The sequence below is a fragment of the Mycetomoellerius zeteki genome, unplaced genomic scaffold, assembly GCF_001594055.1.
Source record: "Mycetomoellerius zeteki isolate Tzet28-1 unplaced genomic scaffold, Tzet1.0 scaffold430, whole genome shotgun sequence".
Taxonomy (NCBI): Eukaryota; Metazoa; Arthropoda; class Insecta; order Hymenoptera; family Formicidae; genus Mycetomoellerius; species Mycetomoellerius zeteki.
This window is the reverse complement of record NW_017257425.1, coordinates 263383-282393: the sequence shown is the minus strand read 5'-3', so window position 1 is coordinate 282393 and position 19011 is coordinate 263383. Positions and strand designations below refer to the sequence as shown.

At 30.7% G+C, this 19011-nt stretch overlaps 1 protein-coding gene across 1 annotated transcript; it reads right to left on the bottom strand.

Annotated features, from left to right (window-relative positions):
• Positions 1–5214: 5214 nt before the first annotated feature.
• On the bottom strand, positions 5215–16099 carry LOC108726580 (RCC1 and BTB domain-containing protein 1). Its single transcript, XM_018454235.1, has 10 exons — positions 15897–16099; positions 9547–9661; positions 8551–8715; positions 8218–8452; positions 7951–8093; positions 7606–7863; positions 7240–7364; positions 7059–7150; positions 6681–6811; positions 5215–5283 (listed from the first exon to the last, which is right to left on the bottom strand). The coding sequence occupies exons 1-10, from the start codon at positions 16097–16099 to the stop codon at positions 5215–5217; spliced, it is 1536 nt and encodes a 511-aa protein (XP_018309737.1).
• Between the last annotated feature and the right edge of the window lie 2912 nt (positions 16100–19011).

Here is a 19011-nt window from a genome sequence, read left to right as displayed (position 1 = left end):
GAACCGCTCGTGTCCGGTTCGCGCGTTGCAGTTTCGGTCTGTCAAACCGGACTGACAGCTGTCGCCTTTTAAAGCCGCAGTCAAAAAATTGTTTAATATACGAGCGTAATATCGAGTCATGCACTTGTCCAGCAATTGAACCGCCTTGGACCGCGGCGAATCGCCATGACGATTGGGGACGACTTTCAAATGGGGATGTAATTTTAGGGTGCGCGCATTTAAATTCAATCACACGCCGCTCGAGAGTGCTGCGTTATTTTCCCCAAAATGCAGTTTTTTTTTCTAAAACGGAAAAAGTGAGCGATTTTTTTTTATTACGGTGAGAACTCGGGAAATGATAGCAAATGAACCGTAAAGTCGCTTTGAAAAAAGTAATTTATGTACAGTACTTCGTCCTGGTAACATATTGAACGATTACTCACACGTCAAATACTCCGATCCGTATTTCAAGAGTTCAACAGTAAATTCAACTTCTGTAAAACAAGAACTTTTGTCAAGAACATTAATTTATTTCCTTTGATTAATGTAAAGATCAAACCCAGGTACACTGAAAAAAAAGATTGGCTGCTGCATCAAATTAGATGGTAAAATATGGCATAGCATTTTTAATTGGTTGCAGCAGTCATTTCTTGGTTATGTTAGCCTATCGAAATCCTATACTAACATTGCGGCTAGCGCAACCAAAAATTGGCTACTGCAGCCAATTAAAAATGCTATGCCATATTTTACCTCTAATCTAATTTGCTGCAGCAACTAATCCTTTTTTTCAGTGTAGAAAATTATAATGAGATTAGGATGACATCAAGTTATTTTAGGGAAAATTATAATAATGTTATTTTATACACTTTTAACAATGATTTTATGATGAATTCTTGACATCACAGTGATATTCAAGTAATTTTTTAGCTAATAAAATTTAGTTAAGAAAATCATAATAAGATTCAAATGACGTCAAGTATAAATCATTTTAGGAAAAATCATAATAATGGCATTCGATATAATACTTTATAATTAAAAAATCACTAAAAATTATTATCATATTAAGAATTATCACAAAATTATCGTCAAAAGTATATCAAATGTCATTATTGTAATTTTTCTAACATGACTTCTACTTGATGTGTTGATCTTATTATGATTTGTGTTTTCTGGAAACGTTAGGCACGACGTTAAGGGGGATGTCTTGATGTAGCGAAGTCTCGTCATAAAATCAATAGAGGAGTAATCGAAACCGATTAATTTAATGTTAAGTGCGAATGTGACTTGTCGATGGCTGATCGATCTTTCAAAAGGCGCAAAGGACACAGATGGTGCTAGCTCGTGATTCGACAAAATCAGGAGAATCCCGCCGCCCTATGTGCTCTTAATTGGGATACAAAGATGTCTGGTTCGTGTTGTACAATCTTATTATACGCATGTCGATTTAACTAAATGAAATTAATCGAGATAAAGATTTTAATGAAAAAATTTATTAGCCAATCAATCATGGAAAAATTCTTTTTAAAATGTCTATTTGTATATCTTTTAAATACAAAAAAAATTTAATTTTTTTTGCGGCTTATGAATTAAATTCGTAATAAATGATTACATAACAGTGAAATGTTATGTAACCAACAAGAAATAAATCAAAACTTATAATACTAATAGAACAAATATTATTTATATAAAGTTTATATATATTTACGTAAATAATGCACATCTTGTGACAAATAATGTATAATAAGTACACTAAAAATAATTTACTAAATTTTAATAAATATTTATTTAAATGGTACTAAACATTTACTTACAGTAAATAAATTTTACTTATTGAAAAAGACTTGAATCAAATTAATAATTTTTGTATCAAATAAATATATGTTTATATTTAGTAAATATTTTATTAGTACTATGCATATTTATTGAAGTACATTTTTTTCAATGTAACAAGCTGGAATTGATGAAAAACCGTTATTGAAGTATCCATTACGCGTACAGAATTAATTCTTCAAGTTTGTGAAATAATAGACATACGCATGACGTGATTTCCACGATAATCCCCGTTCGGGGATTTTCTCAATTTCACGTTGTTGCGGCGGTACAACATCCAGTCATCGCGGCAAATTTACGAGGGCAAACATCAGGAGGAACGAGTGGACCGCAAATGCAAACGCCTCCTCATAATCGATTACACCGCTTGGCCGTCATCTCGCTGGTGTAACGTGATCGGTGATAAATTCATATTTCCGATCAGTCCGCGTCACGATCGCGGCGGTGATCAACAAATCGTAAAGCATAGGACGGTCCTCTGTTCAGCTCCGAGTCGGACCGCGTGCGCGGGACAATGTCTGCCAATTATCGAACGATTGTCGGTAGCCGCCAACTGTCGGTGGTGGCCGGTCAAGTTGTCGATCGGGGGAGTGACTGACCACTGCTTTGACCGATACATCGTTAACTTTTGTCGAGCAGAAACCAGCCCATCCGGCGTGCCTCGTTTCCGCGAGATGCAAGTTGCGTAATAGTTCAAGAGTCATGTTAAGGATGTACTCTTTAAATCCTTTGGAGTGAGATTTCGCTCTTTTGGAGATGATCTGATCTCTTCTGATACAAAATGTACATAATAATGTACATGTTAGAAAAACAAATTTTTTCAAATAAAAAAAAAATTAAGCTTTTAATATATGAATTACTTATTAAAATGCCTTTAAATATTGAATTTAAAACATTTTTACAAAGAATATTAAGAAATAAATCTTCTATTTCTTAATCAATACATATTCTAGCGAAAATATATTAAAAATATATTTCGTAAAATAAGAAAATATTGCAAAATAATTACAAGTTTCTATAGAAATCAGTACAGTCAAATTGTGAATCTTCCTGCGTCATTCTTTCTCGATAAATAATTGCAAGGGGAAAAACAAAAACGAAAGGGAGAGAGAGGGAGAGAGAGAAATAAAGAGAAGAAGAAAGAACTTCGGGCGTTGTTGCGGAAATTCTAATATTGTTGCAATCGCGATCGACCGCGGCCGGGCAAATATCGTATATCGCGGTGGTCCATCCCATATCAATCGTGCCTCGTGTTTTTCTAAGAATACATCCGCTCGTCCGCCGACTGGTACGAGAGAGCTACGAACACGTAATTTTATGCGTGTTTGCTTTACGCATGGGGACACCGCTCGTATGCGTGCGTTTGGTATGACGTTGGGACGGAGGTGTCCTTACTCCCTCCCGCGCGCGGCGTTGTTTGTCCAGAAGATGGACTGACCAGCGGCTAAATCCACTCAACATCAACGCGCGTATATGCATGATTGAAACGAAATTATGAATAAATATTTGCCGATAGAAAGTACTGGGCTTTAGTCGGTCGAAGCCAGACACCGATGTGGCGATCGCCTCGAAATCGCAAAACACAAAAATTAATCACATGTATTTTTTTTTTTAATTTGATATGTGTAAATAGCATACATAAATCTGACGTTTTTCATTGGTATTATTAGGTTCAGTGGATTTTTTTTCAATTACGTTGTGAAAAATTCTTTATAATTTATAATAAATGCTTTTCCCAACATTACGTAAGTCACGTAATTTTATTTCTCAGATTTTAATCTTCAAAATAAAAAATTGTTCAATCACGTTAACTTTAGCAAAGATATATTAATTTAAATTAAGTTCACTTAAATAAAGAATAGCATTCGAATAACATTGTAAGCCATATTACATTCAATGAAGCTATTATTATAATTATAATTATTGTTACATTGGCCCCAAAAATATCAATTAAGGAAATCTCGGAGCAAATACCAATTTGGATTTTATTTATTTTATAACAAATAGAATTCCTTTTATCCGCGAAAAGAATCCTAAATATAATATTTGTCTCCCGTTTTTCTCACGTGCATGTTCCGCTCAAATCTGCGGTCAGATAATTTTGCGTCCTATCTCGGCTAATGGCGTTATATTTTGTGCGGCGCAAATAGCGATCTTATGCAACAAAAAAAGATACGAATACCGAAGAGTGTCGACAAGGCATGTCCGTTCCCTCGAAGAGCAACGCAGGCACACGCATGTGCACTTCTTGGCACGCATGTGTGTACGTAAACACCTCGATTTACGCCACGTGCCTTCACGTGCATAAGTCGCGTGCGGACCGGAAGTACGAGGACGGATACTTTGGCCTTATATTCACGGCCTGTAATACGGAACGATGTAAGTCATTGATATCGTAACCTGTGTGGTGCTTAATGGTGTCCGATGACTCACACACAGCGCCCCTATTTTTTTTCTCGAGTCAGGCACTTTTTTAAATAGAGACGAACGCCTTAATGCTTCACATAGTATCGATTGGTTGCGTTCTATCGAGCGTAACCAATTTGCCTAAGGCAATGCAGAAAACACCCACCATACGAGTAAGTGCTATTTATAAAGTCAAAAATAAATCGTACGAGATTTAGCGGAAATGATACTAGATAGACGATAGATTCTTTAAGTCGACTTTTTTGCTTGAGAATTCAAATCTAATTTGTAACACAAATTGCAAAAGTATACACATGAATCGAATACAGCAATCGCAATTGGACGATATTTAGCAAGCCACAATTTCGAAGCATACACTGAAAAAAAAGATTGGCTGCTGTAGCAAATTAGATGGTAAAATATGGCATAGCATTTTTAATTGGTTGTATCAGTCAATTTTTGGTTGTGTTACCCTATCGAAATCCTATACTAACATTGCGGATAGGCTAACGCAACCAAAAATTGGCTGCTGCAGCCAATTAAAAATGCTATGCCATATTTTACCATCTAATTTGCTGCAGCAGTCGATCTTTTTTTCAGTGTAGGTAACTCCGGTATATACTAATAGGTATATATGTTGCACCTATGAAAACTTAATTTATCAAGTTTTATATTTATCTATTCTTATTTACTATATTTAAGGTAAATACCAATAAAAACTTTATATTGTTTACTACTAAAAAAAATATTAGAAATTTGAAATATGTTTATTTTTTATTAAAAAAAATCTTTTACAAACTCTCTCTCTTACATTTTTTACATATATCTATAAGGGTGAGACACGATTATTTTTAGGGACGTCTTATGAAAAATTTATAAATAATGCTTGGAGTAAAATGTACAATGACACAACATAATTTATAAAATGTATTCATAAAATTTTATTAAAGGATAAGAATAGTTTAAAGAAATAGAATTATTATTTATTATATTTCATACTCAAGAGAACATCTCCATAGGATTAAATGCGTTTTTTAATTCATAGAAATGACAGTATTCTTCCAATTCCTGAAAATTATATATGACACATAAATAAATAAGTATACAGAATAAAGAGATATATTTTTTACAGTTAATGAATTCTAGCATTAAAAATGATCACGGGCGTATCCAGAATTTCTTTCGGGAGGGGTCTAATTAATAAAAATGATTTAACAAATCTGTTATCACATAAACAGCATTGTTTTGCGCTAATAATTGCTTTTTTGAATATTTTAGGGTTTAGAATGTCTCCTTCTTCCCGATTTGAATGCAAAAAATATTCGATTTTGGAAATCTCACACAATTTTTTTCCTAAAGAAAGTATAAGCAAGATATAGTTATTGAAAACAAAATGTATGTAATTATGAATGGAGTATTCATTAATATTTCAGCGTATATTGTTTTTTGTTAAAAACATATCTCGCGAAAACTTTTTTTATCAGATATTGACAAAACTTACATGATTGTAAAGATGAGAAAAAATCATTTTTTGTGACAACAAAAAAATTTACTCACAAGGAAAGGGACCCAATTGTCCCCTTCCAATTTTAATGAGCTTTTAGTTATGCCCAGATAAAAATAAGCGACACGTATTTTTTTATACGTGCCCATATGCACTTTTAAAGGGTAAAACACTCCTTGGAAAAAAATTGATTTTTCTCTTTTGAAGCGAATATCGCCGGAACTGTAAGAGATACAAAAAAATTTTCACAATGAAAATTGGATGGCATTAGGAATACTTTAGAAATATAATAAACAAATTTTTTTCTTTATAAATAATTTTTATTATAAATAAATAACTAAAAAAATTTTTTTATTTTAGTTCTAAAGTACTCTTAATGCCATTCAATTTTTATTTCGAAATTTTTTTCTATATCTTACAGTTACGGCGATATTCGCTTTGAAAGAGAAAATCCGATTTTTTTCTAAAGGGGGTATTTCACCCCCTAAAAAAGTGCGTATGGGCACGTATAAAAAAAATACGTGTCTCTTATTTTTATGGAGAATAACATACTAAAAGCTCATTAAAATCGGAGCGGGGCAGTTGGGTTTTCCTTGTCAGAATTAAAAATACAATTTTATTTGTTTATAATTAAAAATAAAAAATGAATAAAAAATTTTGGAATTTGAACTCTCGAGCCCTTCCGCTGGATGTGCCCATGAAACTGATTGAATAGACCAGAGCAGTTGGTATAAGTTGGGGTTCTATTAGTGGTTTTGTCACTTCGTATATAATATCATTATATTTTCTTAAAGAATTTTCAATAAAAAGATATATTCTATTGTGCAATAAAACAAGAATAAAAAAGGTATAGAAGAAACAAGAAAAGAATTAAATTTCAGTTGAACAATATATCAAGTTCATCATAAATTAAATAATATCTTGGAAAAGAAATAATAGAAGAAAAGTGATATACAGTTACCTTCTTATTATACATTATTGCCATTTTCTTGATAGAGGATACGTCTAATGAATCCATATCCTTTTTTAGTTTTTTAATGCATTTTTTCTCAAGGTTTATCATGCAGAACTTATCAGATAACGTCAAGAGCTCTGTGTAATGAAAAATTCATTTTAGTTACGAATTAACTCTTCGTGGTCACCCTTCTTAAAAGTTCAGTAATGATCACACCGGAATCAAAATGACTTCAAAGCGCATTTAACTGATTGTATTCAGTTTTCATTTTATAAAGAAAAAAAAATTATTGGTCATATGCGCTCTGGGATTATTTAATTTGACCAGTGTGATTACGAAAGGTTAAAGACAGTATCAACGTGTATTTAACTAACATTGACCGACCTGTTGCGAGTTCCAAAGGGACCCAGCCTGTGTAGAGAAACTCAAAAAAAGCTTTATACACATTATATGGATAATCATTATATTTGATAATCCTGTTCGAAAAAATACGTTAAAGTACAACACATGAATCAAACATAAAAAATTTTTGATAAAGATTCTGTAATCCTTTCATAAATAATACCTTTGTCTGCTTTCCACCCCATTAAACTCGAACATGTTTTTGAAATATGCAGAACGCATCTTCAGAATGGTCTTGTGAACGTAAATAGATTGTCCCTCGACTTTTATTGTAAGATCGCTTGTGACCTTCAAAGATAAGAAATAAGAATTGTTAAAGATAAATCAATTCATAAGAAGAGAAAGATTAATACTATGTGAAAGATGGGCTAAAAATTTATATAGAGGACAAAGAAAAGAATTGAAGTAGATACTGCTGACATGCTTAGTATCTTCAACAAATGTGATGTTCTTATGATTTTTAGCATGTCTCCAATTAATTGCAAATCCATTGTAGTAGAATAACAAAAGAACAGAGAATGAGACTTACACAATCATTGAACGCATTTCTTAAATCATTCAACATATTAAACTCTTCATCTGTATATGTACGATCTTTTATTAGTGAATGAGTTGATGAGTTGTATACGTCAAATATGTTTGTATATTCACAGACAGCCAAACGCCTAATTTTTTTTCCATGTAAACAACCCTGTATGTAGACAAGTCCATTGTCGCTAGATTTGACAGCGGTCATAAATTTCACGGCGGCGATATCTGACACTTTTCTTACATCAGGTAAATTTATCTGTTAAAAAAATCACAAGATCCTTTTCTTTATTATACATTTTTCAGTTATCATTATCATGAGAATTATAAATAACAAAAAACTCACCTTGGAAGGAGACTTTACGTGTCGTGCTTTTCTGCATTTTCTACTACTAAAGTTCAATTGTCCATACGTGTTTACACCCCAGCCATAAACCTTTCCTTTATCAGTGAGTGCAAGTGTATGATCAAATCCTGCGACTACCTTAACTATGTAAGTATCACAAAATTAGATAAATTTAATTATTCAAATTATAATATTATGTTCATAAATCCTCGATCCATCTATACAGTTTTATATCTTATAAATAAGCTAAGAAGAGAAATAAATTACCTATTATTTCATGTGAGAGAGAAAGCAGTTTATGTGGTTTCATCAACATTTCATGAAAGTCGGTACTAGTATCATAATCAATACACTGGTATATTTCGCCTACACAAGTAATAAATACAAAAGAAGATCTGCCGCAAGCAATGCCACTGATTTTATAGTCTAAATCTGCAGTATCAATTGTTCTCATGCTGAGAAAAATCTGCGACTCATTGCAGCTTATGCAAAAGTGATATAACTAAAATTTAAATAACCACGTTATATTTATATACAATTATATAAATTATTATTATTATTATACTTGTTACGATATTTTATATATAATCGCAACATTACCTGTATTTTACCAGCTAAAAGGAGAATACTATCATCGTTACATGCGGCCGATTGTACAATGCGTGTATTGGTCCAATCAATCTCATCAGGCGAATGACTTATCTTAGTAGAACATCTTTTTACATTTGTATCTTTTATTCCGACTCGGTTAGCCCATATACATTTCTTTTACATAAAGATAGTGTTATCACATATTTTTAGGTGTATTACAAATATGCACACAATTTAATATATTTAATTTAGTTACAAAATTATAAAATATCATAGAATATAGAATAAAATAATGCAGTATAAAAGCAGGCTAAATATTAATAAAGTATTGAATTATCTGCACCGCTACATATTGTCCAATTTATTGAACAAAATTTACACAAAACTTCTATCAATTTACTAAACTTATTGATAAAACATATAAATATAAAAAATTTAAATGTTGTATATTTGTATTATGATATATTACGAAATGTAAAATATTACAATATGACGTTGTAAAAGTATAAAAGACATTATGAATATTAATTTTTAGTTCTTATATAGTAATTAATTTAAATATATAGAGAATATAAAGATGTTTTTATATCTGCAATATTTTTTCAATTATTCTAAAAACAATTTATCTTTAAATTAAGAAGCGCCATAACGGTCAGAACGTTAAGATGTTGAACTATTGTAAATTCATTTAAATGAATTTACAATAGTTCAACATCTTAACGTTCTGACCGTTATGGCGCTTCTTAATTTAAAGCATTATGTTTAACATTAGCGGTCTTTCAATCTTATTACAATTTATCTTATTTCTAAAAGAATTTATTTTTTCATTTCTTCATATTTTATATAGTACGAGATAAAAATACAATCTTTTTATATTCCCTATTTAGGTCAACTTCTAAACACGTAAGAAAATATTTTAAAAATGTATTGAATAACCATTTGTATTACTAAAGTTCCATACAAATATCAAATATTTTTTTATAATAAATTTTATAATAAATTTACTTCTCCACTTTGAGTAACCATAAAAGAAGAGCCGAGACAATTTTTTATAGGATTGTTACCATAGGTTTGAACGAAAAGCTTTATCTTGTTCATGAACAGCTGATATTTTTGCTGCCTAGAAAAACAGTCAATAATGTAATAAAACAATTCGTGATTGTTTTGCGCGGAAAGCAACCAATTAATATTATCCGAATATCTCTTATTTATCTGAAAAAAGTTGGCAAATCTATTTAATATCATCACTTGAATAATTATAACTTCGTATTCTTGTTCAAAATTCTTTTGTTCGAAATTTGGCAAACATCTCACATACTAAATGTTACTTTATTAATGAAAACCTACTATCTTACAGATCTCACTGTGTAAATGATCGACAATTTTGTGAAATTATTTGTATGTTTGTTTCAAATTTAAATGATTATAAACAATAAGAATCTTATTTTAGACCGTATATGTGAGAATGAGAATACAATCAATACTAGAAATTAATAATGGTTGAGGCTGGATCTTTAATGCTTAAATAATTCAATGTGAATTATACCTATATATACTATATAATAATATGTACGGTCGTGGACAGAACGGTTGCAACACTTTTTTTTCAATGGGTTTCGGAATGCAGTCTGCTAACTGAGCGATTGGTTCTTATTTATATATCCATAAATAAAAATCAATCGCTTGATGAGCAGGCTGTATTCCAAAATTCATCAAAAAAAAGGTGTAGCAACCGTTCTATCCACAATCGTACATGCATATATACCATATTTGTAGTCATTCGAACTGAGCGTCGAATTGGTTTCCCGGACTTATAAACGCAATTAAACTACTGTGATATCACGAATTAAATTAAATTGACAGGCAATTTTTTATAATTTGATGCTGAATCAGGCATCATATTAGGAAGATGTTAATGTGCTAAGAAACTGTAAATAAATTTATTACGAAAAATATTATCTCGGCCAGGAGTCGAACTCGGATCTCTTGTACTCCATACGAGGGTCCTAAGCCTCTAGACTACTGAGGCTTAACTGATTATCTTATAATTAGTTATATATTAGTTATATAAATGTATTATGTAGTACTATGTAATTAGATTAATTAATAAAGTAATATTATCAAGTGTTTGGTGGAAATTCAAATTTTGCTTAGGAAAAAAGATTCATTTACTGGTTGTTCCCATTGCGATCCCAAAATTTCCTTTGCAGCATCATATTCTACATATATTGTTATTCTACATTCATTAGAGTATTTTTTAGAATTTTTTCAGATTTTTAAAAGTGGATCTAATTTTTCATTTATTTACTTAAAGTTAAAAAATTGATTTTTTCTACATTATTCATTTTTTCTCATTAAAATTAACTTTTTTATCTGAAAGTACGGGAAAAATCCTAAAAAATTCATATGTATAAAAATTTTATATTATATATTTTGTAATTTTAACTACAAATGACAACAAAAGGAGACCTCCTTTAAACGCCTATCTCCAACATTGTGGGTGCAAGACATATAATACTTATTTTTTTTATCTTCATTATACATTATGTCCACTTACATGTTTTCATGATTATTTTAAAGATTCCAAATAGTTTATTTTTAGGTGAACTCCTTTCACGTGGAATGCCCCATATGTGTATATAAATTTAAAACTAGACTATTCTTGTTTAAAATTGCAATTTTATTGGTATTATTTAGATTTATTTATAGATAAAAGATACTGTAGAAGAAATGTAATTTTGTAGAAATATAATGATATTGCGTCATAAATATTTATTTATATTTCTAAAAAATGGAACAACCGATCCTTATTATTTAGATTATTTATATATTATGTTGACCGAAAAGAACCTTGCTTATTTTGAACCTTTCGCGTCTGGTTACTGGCGGATCCATGGGGGAGGAGCGGCATGGGAGCCATGCTCTCTTCCCTTGGAGTCTCCTTTTTAAAAATATTTTGTAATGAAATGTTATATTCGTAATATTTCTAAAATGCTTAATCACAATTTTGATGTTACTAAAATATTTTTTAATTTAAGAAACTCCCATAGGTTCTTGCGACTTACTGCTCTATTGTTAATACCGCGTTATGCAGCGTTATGCGAAAGTCACTCTGATTGCAAGACTACAAAGAGAAAAAGGTTTTTTTGAATTTAGTATTCCTATTTATTTGACTAAAATTTGTTTTATTGAAACAACATGCTTGTACGAAATATTATTTCAATAAATAAAAGAAGGGCTACGAGCCAATTATAATGTAAAATATTTAATAATCATACAAACGTTTCGACACCGATCGGGTCATTTTCAATGTGAATAAAACAATATTACATAAATCTTTGAGTATTAGATAAAATTAAACGTCGATAATTTCAATATTTCCTATTAACGTGCGATCCATATTCAAATTAGCATCACTTGATTTAAAAATGATCTCATCTCACTTATTATCTACAATCTTGATTTGTCGTAGTCCATCAGACACAGAGAGAGAAAAACGTAAAATTGATTAAGTATTATATAATAAAAATAAGCCATGATACATTGGAGAAATATTATCGACGATGTCAGGCGACGTTATCATAACGTTGTTTTGTTCACATTGAAAATGACCCGATCGGTGTCGAAACGTTTATACGATTATTAAATATTTTACATTATAATTGGCTCGTAGCCCTTCTTTTATTTATAGATTTATTCTGATTGAGCCATATTAAGAAATATTATTTGTTTGAATAAAAATTTTGTTGTTTCATTCGAGAAATCTCTATTGTTTGACAGAAATAACATTATTATTTGAAGTAATATCTTTCAATCAAATAATATATTATTTGATTACAATAAATACAAACAATGAAACAAATTATTTGTTTGAAAATGGCAAAATATATTGATAGAGATTATGGTATAGAGATTATGATAGAGGTCCATGCAAATATCAAATTGCCTTCTTAGAACAACAAATATATTTTTTAGCCGAAATTACGAAAACAATGGCTTATATGTTTAACAACAGGATTAAACAGCACTATATGCTATATCAATTATGTTTGTGCAGTACAATTTGATCACGCGAATGCCGAAGATAAACATTACCTGTTCAAACAAATAATGTATTTAAGACAAAGATATATATTGTTTCAAATTTAAACAATCGCACTTATTGATTTAAACATTGGTTTGTTTGGACCATTCCAAATACAAATAAATTTATTTGGATACAATAAAATTTATTAAATCCAAAGAAATCTTTTTCTCTGTGTGCATAAAATATTACTGCCGATAAGTGTCGCTCTCGCTAAATGAAGTTTTTCATCCTTTTGATATTTGAAAGTTTGGAACATAAAGACATAGAAATTGTTAAAGAAACAGCGTTGAATAGATTTACCAGAAATAGAAAGAGTAAATTAGATAATTTATGATAAAATGTTATCCTTATATATTATTATTTTGCTGATATGTTAATGATAATTCAAATAATCTATCTTTTCGTATTTGAGAAGAGTCAGATAACACTTTTTTATTCAAAATATAGACGAATATAATATAGAATATATTCTAGTAAAAATAAGATAACATCATTTTATCTAGATGCAGCAAACACTGTTCAAAAATCCCCGCTTCAAGCAAACTATGCCCCGATTATTTGTCAGTCTTGAAACGTAATTCTAAATCGGAGCTGGGATACATGTATTTGTGACTCCATTGGATAAATGCAATGATCAATCCCAGCTTTGATCGGCTTTAGCTTTAGTCGCCTGCGTGCTATACACTCAAAAAAAATTTGCAAATTTTAAATAAATATTTACTTCAATAGTACTAACGAAATATTTATTTATAGTAAATAAATATTTATTTAAAATAAAACAGTTATGTTTAAATCGAATAAATATATATTTATATTTAGTAAATGTTTCGTTAGTACTATTGGAGTGAATATTTATTTAAAATATTTGCAAATTTTTTTTCTGTGTACATATTATACATTGCGCATTCACTACACAATGAGAAATGGAATCGATGCGATTAATGTGTATGCATCATTATTTTACAGTCAGTAGCGATGTATATTTCTTCAAAAATTAGAAAAAAAAGAAAAAGAAAGAATTTTAAACTTACCATTTATATCTAGACAAATTCTCAGACATTTTATTATGTATATATTTAAAAACTCGCTATCAACGTAAATATTTGCAGAAAATATGACACAATAATCAAAACCTATTAATATTAAACAGTACTATTTAGCAATGCACTACGTGCGTGCTAATGCTTCGAAGAAAAGCGGAAAAAAGGAATAACTAAATGATTTTTTTCTTTAAGGTGCCTTTTCATACTAACGCTAAAACAAGTCACATGATCAAAATTTACGCTTGATACAATTCGTCAATTTTTATCACGTGACCTGATTTGTGACGTTGAAAATGAGCATCAAAATCAAGTGTCAATATGGAAAGACACCTTTATAGCATATGTTCCAAATTTACTGCGCTGATAATCTATAATTTACGTTAGCTGCACTATAAATTTTCAACATTAAGGGGATCCTAAAGCCGTCTGTATTACCGACTAAATCGTAATTTTTGTATAACAAATACTTTTTTCTTCTTTCACAGATTCAAAAATTAAAGTATACACATTAATACGTGTTTGTGAGGTAGAATTTATGCCGAAAATGGCAAAAAATTTCGAAATTGAAAAATCTTAAGAAAAATTTTTTATCATTCTCGGCATAAACTCGGCATAAAAGAATGTGTGAAAGAGAAAAAAAGTATTTGTTATATAAAAATGACGATTTAGTCGGTAATACAGACGGCTTTAGGATCCTCTTGAGGATCGACAGGAGAGACTATGGGACTAGGGATAGGCGATACAGCGTCGCACTGAGAGAAATGATTTTGTTATAGGAATAAATCAAGGGAAAACAAATGTGATATTTGTTAAGAAAACGATTGATTACTATTGCAAATTAATTATTTCTCATTCGTCAATGTAACAAATAATCAATAGTATCGCTAGCAAATAAAAGGTGAAAAAATATCAATTGGATATTACAAGTTCAGAATAAGTTTAAAAAAGTAAACCAATTAGATAAATTTAACTACGTAAACCAGAGCGCGCGATGCTCAGTCTCATGGATGACACTAGTCCGAAACCGTTAAAAGTTTTTGACCTGTGTCTTTCACTATGTTTAAAAATATTTTATTACTAATATTATAAGGTACTATTATTCATAATATATTTAATTATAGAAATATGAATAACAGAATACCTTTAAACCTAGTGAAAGACACAGGTAAGCATGCGCGTTGAATATAGCTTCAGTAACATACCTGTTACGCCCTTGTGTGCGGTCAAAGGCCATTGTAATGTAAGATTGACATTGCGTACGACATCCGACATGCGTCGTCCGATATCCAATAGAAGAGCTTGTTTTCTAGATATTTCGGCTAGCAATATTTTGTCATACGATGATGCTTGTCGTATGAAAATGTTCGTCAAGATTTAACTTTTTCGTCCGACGACGTATGTACATACGACGGATACATCGCAATATGCAACTTACAAAGTATATGCAGATAAAAATGTCGCTAACTAGAACCGAATTCTGTTATTGGTATCGTCGTACATCGGATGCCGTACGCAGTGTGAATCCTACATAACGGCATTCGTACAATACAGTAACGATGCGTGCATCATTATAAAGTAAAACAATGACACAACATAATTTATAAAATGTGTTCACAAAATTTTATTAAGAGATAAGATTTATTGTTTCAATTTGGAGAGTGTCCGTACATTTGTACATTTTATTAGTTTAAGGAATAAGAATGATTTAAAGAAATAGAATTATTATTTATTATTACGTACTTAGAGAACATCTCCATAGGATTAAATGCGTTTTTTAATTTCATAGAAAATATGTATCATAAGATGTACGATTATTCGTAAATATCTACGATTTTTTGCAAATTTTATGTCTAGTAAGAAGCTGTCTGCAAAAATATTGTATAAAGGTATAAGCACTTAAAAATTTTTACAAATCTTACAGGAATATGTTACGAGCCTTACGATTCTGCTTAGAATTTAGGCATTAATCGCACATATTAAACAAAGATAAAGATGGCTCTCCCGTATTCTTTCCCTTTTTACTGGTCTAACATTTCCACTTATAGGGGCACCTAAGCCTTGCCTATTCTATATATACAACCTCTTTGATCTAAAGTAAGACTACTGAATATCTATGATATCCATTGCTAAAAAAAATGCTTCAGAATCAACAAATTGTCTAAAAAGATATTCAATAAATATATTTGAATACAAATGCATGAATCCTAGCTTCGGTTTAGAATTACATTTCAAGATCAAAATCGGCACATAGTTTACTTGAAACGGAGATTGTTAGATGGTGTTTTGACGTCGATTTGACGTCAATTCGATGATTTCGACGTTGAATCGAGATCATTTCCACGATTCCATTGTTATTTCTCACTGGGAATGAATCCCAACTTTGATCGGCTTTAGCTTTAACCGCCTCACCTGCGTGCTGTACATACATTGCGCATCTCTACTTATTGAAAATGAGCTTCGTATATAAAAAGTCACTAAACGGGAGCAATTCTAAATGATTTATGTGCATGCATCATTATTCTATAGTTATTCAGTAACGATATATATTTCTTTAAAAATTAGAAAATAAAGGAAAAGAAGGAATTTTAAACTTACCAATCTTCACATACAGTCAAATTTACAGACATTTTATTATATATATATATATATATATATCTAAAAACTCGCTATCAACGTAAATATATCTGCAGAAAATATGACACAATAATCAAAACCTATTAATATTAAACAGTACTATCAGTCCACGTGCGTGCTGATGCTTCGAAGGAGAGCGAAAGAAAGGAAACACAAAATGATTTTTTTTCTTTACCGTGAATCTACAATAGGGTTTTAAACCTTAAGCTATAAGAAATGAGCGAATCACAGTCGATTATTCTCCTCGGATTCCTGTAATTGGTCAATTTCTTACGGCTTAAAACACCTATTGCAGATCGGGGGTTAAGGTGCCTTTTCATATTGACGTTAAAACAGGTCGCATGATCAAAATTAACTATTGATATAGGGTGCGGTCCACTTGACGCTACAAACTTCGTAGCCATAATTCATCATATAAAATTTTTATCATGTGACCTGTTTTAACGCTGAAAATGAGCGTCTAGTGTCAATATGGAAAGGCACCTTTATGGCATATGTTCCAAATTTAGGGTTGAGTATGTATGCATGTGTTTATATGTTCATATATACATACATAAAAATTTTCACTTTTCACGTTTTCGCTCTAGAGAAAAAGTTACATGATCGATACCCAGAGCACAAGAATTGTAACGATTGTAACGCTTATGCTTGGTTTATGCTTCGGTCTTAATCCTAAAATCTTAAAATTCAGCCAATAGGGCTGCCAGTCTTATTAAGATTGGTCCTAACGGAAATCTATATTCCGATATAAATATAATATATATTTATATATAATATAAACTGTTAATTAATTTATTTTGATTTAACCTAAGTTAGTTAATAACATATAAACATTAATTTTTCTAAAATCTGGTTAATACATTTCCTTCGTTTCGTTCAGTTGCTGCAAAATTTATATCGACTTTGTAACTTTAACTATTTTTTATCTCTCTCTTATAAATTTTACTGTAATTACTATTATTACTTTATACGCTTTAAAAATTCTGTTAGTCCATTTGTACGTATGCTCTGTATTTCTGCATGTATGCTTTCATATATTGTCTCATTCTTCAGTAATTGTAATCTGTATTTTGTTATGCGTAAATTCTTTTACTTACTGGGAGGCTTAGTAGCAACAGCCTTGCTGGTGCCTCATCATTTATGTATATTCTTAATCCTGTAATTTCTGAAATCTCTTTTTACAAATCATGTAATATCTATGCACAATAAGTAATAATAATATTTAACTAAATTTTAGATACTTGAGCAAAATCATTATTTCCGTTTATCGATCAGAAAAAAAGAAAATAATCCGAAAAGAATCTCCTGCGGAAATTTATCTCCCGACAGAGTCGAGTTGCCGTTTGGATTTACATCATCTCTTTGTAAAATTCCAATTGAGAAATGCGCGATACCTATGGGAACCAGGTGTTCTCTTGCACTTCTTCTGTCCAGGAGGCATTAAAAGGCACGATGGGTCCGCGCAGGAAGATATTATATAATGCGAAATAAGAACTATCCGTAGGATAGGCTGTCGTGAGTTCGGGGCGACGAAGAATAGTCGATCAGTTGTGCGAGGTGCAAAAAAAAAAACAGGCACGCGATCCACTTTGTATTTCTCCCTTTCTCTCGCTCTCTGTTTCTTTTTCTTTCTTTCTTTTTACCTCTCTCGCGCCCTTGATCGCGTGATGACGTGTGCTGGACGTGTGCACGCGACGCAGTGCACGTCTCGCGATACCCGCTGCGATCATCGGAGCACCGTTTTCATCCCTTGCACGGCATGCAATCGCAAGGGAAGTAAACCGACCTTCTCGTGCAAACATAAGCACGATGTTAATCTACATCAATCTCTGTTTACGATGTCCAGTTTCTTGCGAAACTGATTCGCGTGTATAAGCCAAAGAAATTAAAGGTAGAAGTTTTTCGGAACTCAAATTTTTTGCATCGTGCATAATTACAAGAGTGAGAATGTTGCTACATGCATTATATGTATATCAATTATAAAATATTGTTTTAAAATAGATTTATGATACATTATCTGTTTTAATTTAATTAATAAAATACTCTGATGTGAACGTTTTGTGCTTCTCCGCAACATTGAGACGTTTTTTGATCACATTTATTAAGTTTCTTCTTTCTACATGAAAAAAAATGAGATTTTCAACATTAGTCAATAGTAGTCTAATTGAAAATAATTACGTTAATTCAATTTAGTATTAATAAAACAAATTTTATTAAAACAAGAGTATTTGTTTCGTTAATCTGTCATTGAATTAACAAGATTATTTTCAATTAGATTGTTGTTAATGCTGTTAAAACATATTTTTTGTTAGTTTCTGTAGTTTAAAAAATGTACTTATATTTATATTAAAAGATAAAAAAATAAAAATATAAGAAATCTCGTGGACCACTCGATATTTCTTAAATTCTTTAAGCATTTCTTAAATTGAAAAGAAGTTACTATATATATATATATATATATATATATATAGAGAGAGAGAGAGAGAGAGAGACTATATAAAATATTTTTCTTAGGTATTCCTTAAATTAAAAAGAAATTACTAATATCAGGGAAAGACTAAAATATTTCTTAAATTTCTCAGGTGCTTCTTAAATGGAAAATAAATTACTAATTATAAAGAGACTATAAAATTGAGCGAATTCTGCTTCTTTTTAGCCCTTTAACAATACTGTGTCCGTATCACGTACATCTCGGGCTAACTTTTC

Excerpts from the sequence above, each read along its gene's own strand:
- LOC108726580 (XM_018454235.1), bottom strand. The coding sequence starts at position 16,099 with ATGTATGTACAGCACGCAGGTGAGGCGGTTAAAGCTAAAGCCGATCAA. Across the intron at positions 8,094-8,217 it reads TCTCTCACATGAAATAATAG|TTAAGGTAGTCGCAGGATTT; the intron begins GTAATTTATTTC and ends ATACTTACATAG. Across the intron at positions 7,365-7,605 it reads GAAATGCGTTCAATGATTGT|GTCACAAGCGATCTTACAAT; the intron begins GTAAGTCTCATT and ends TTATCTTTGAAG.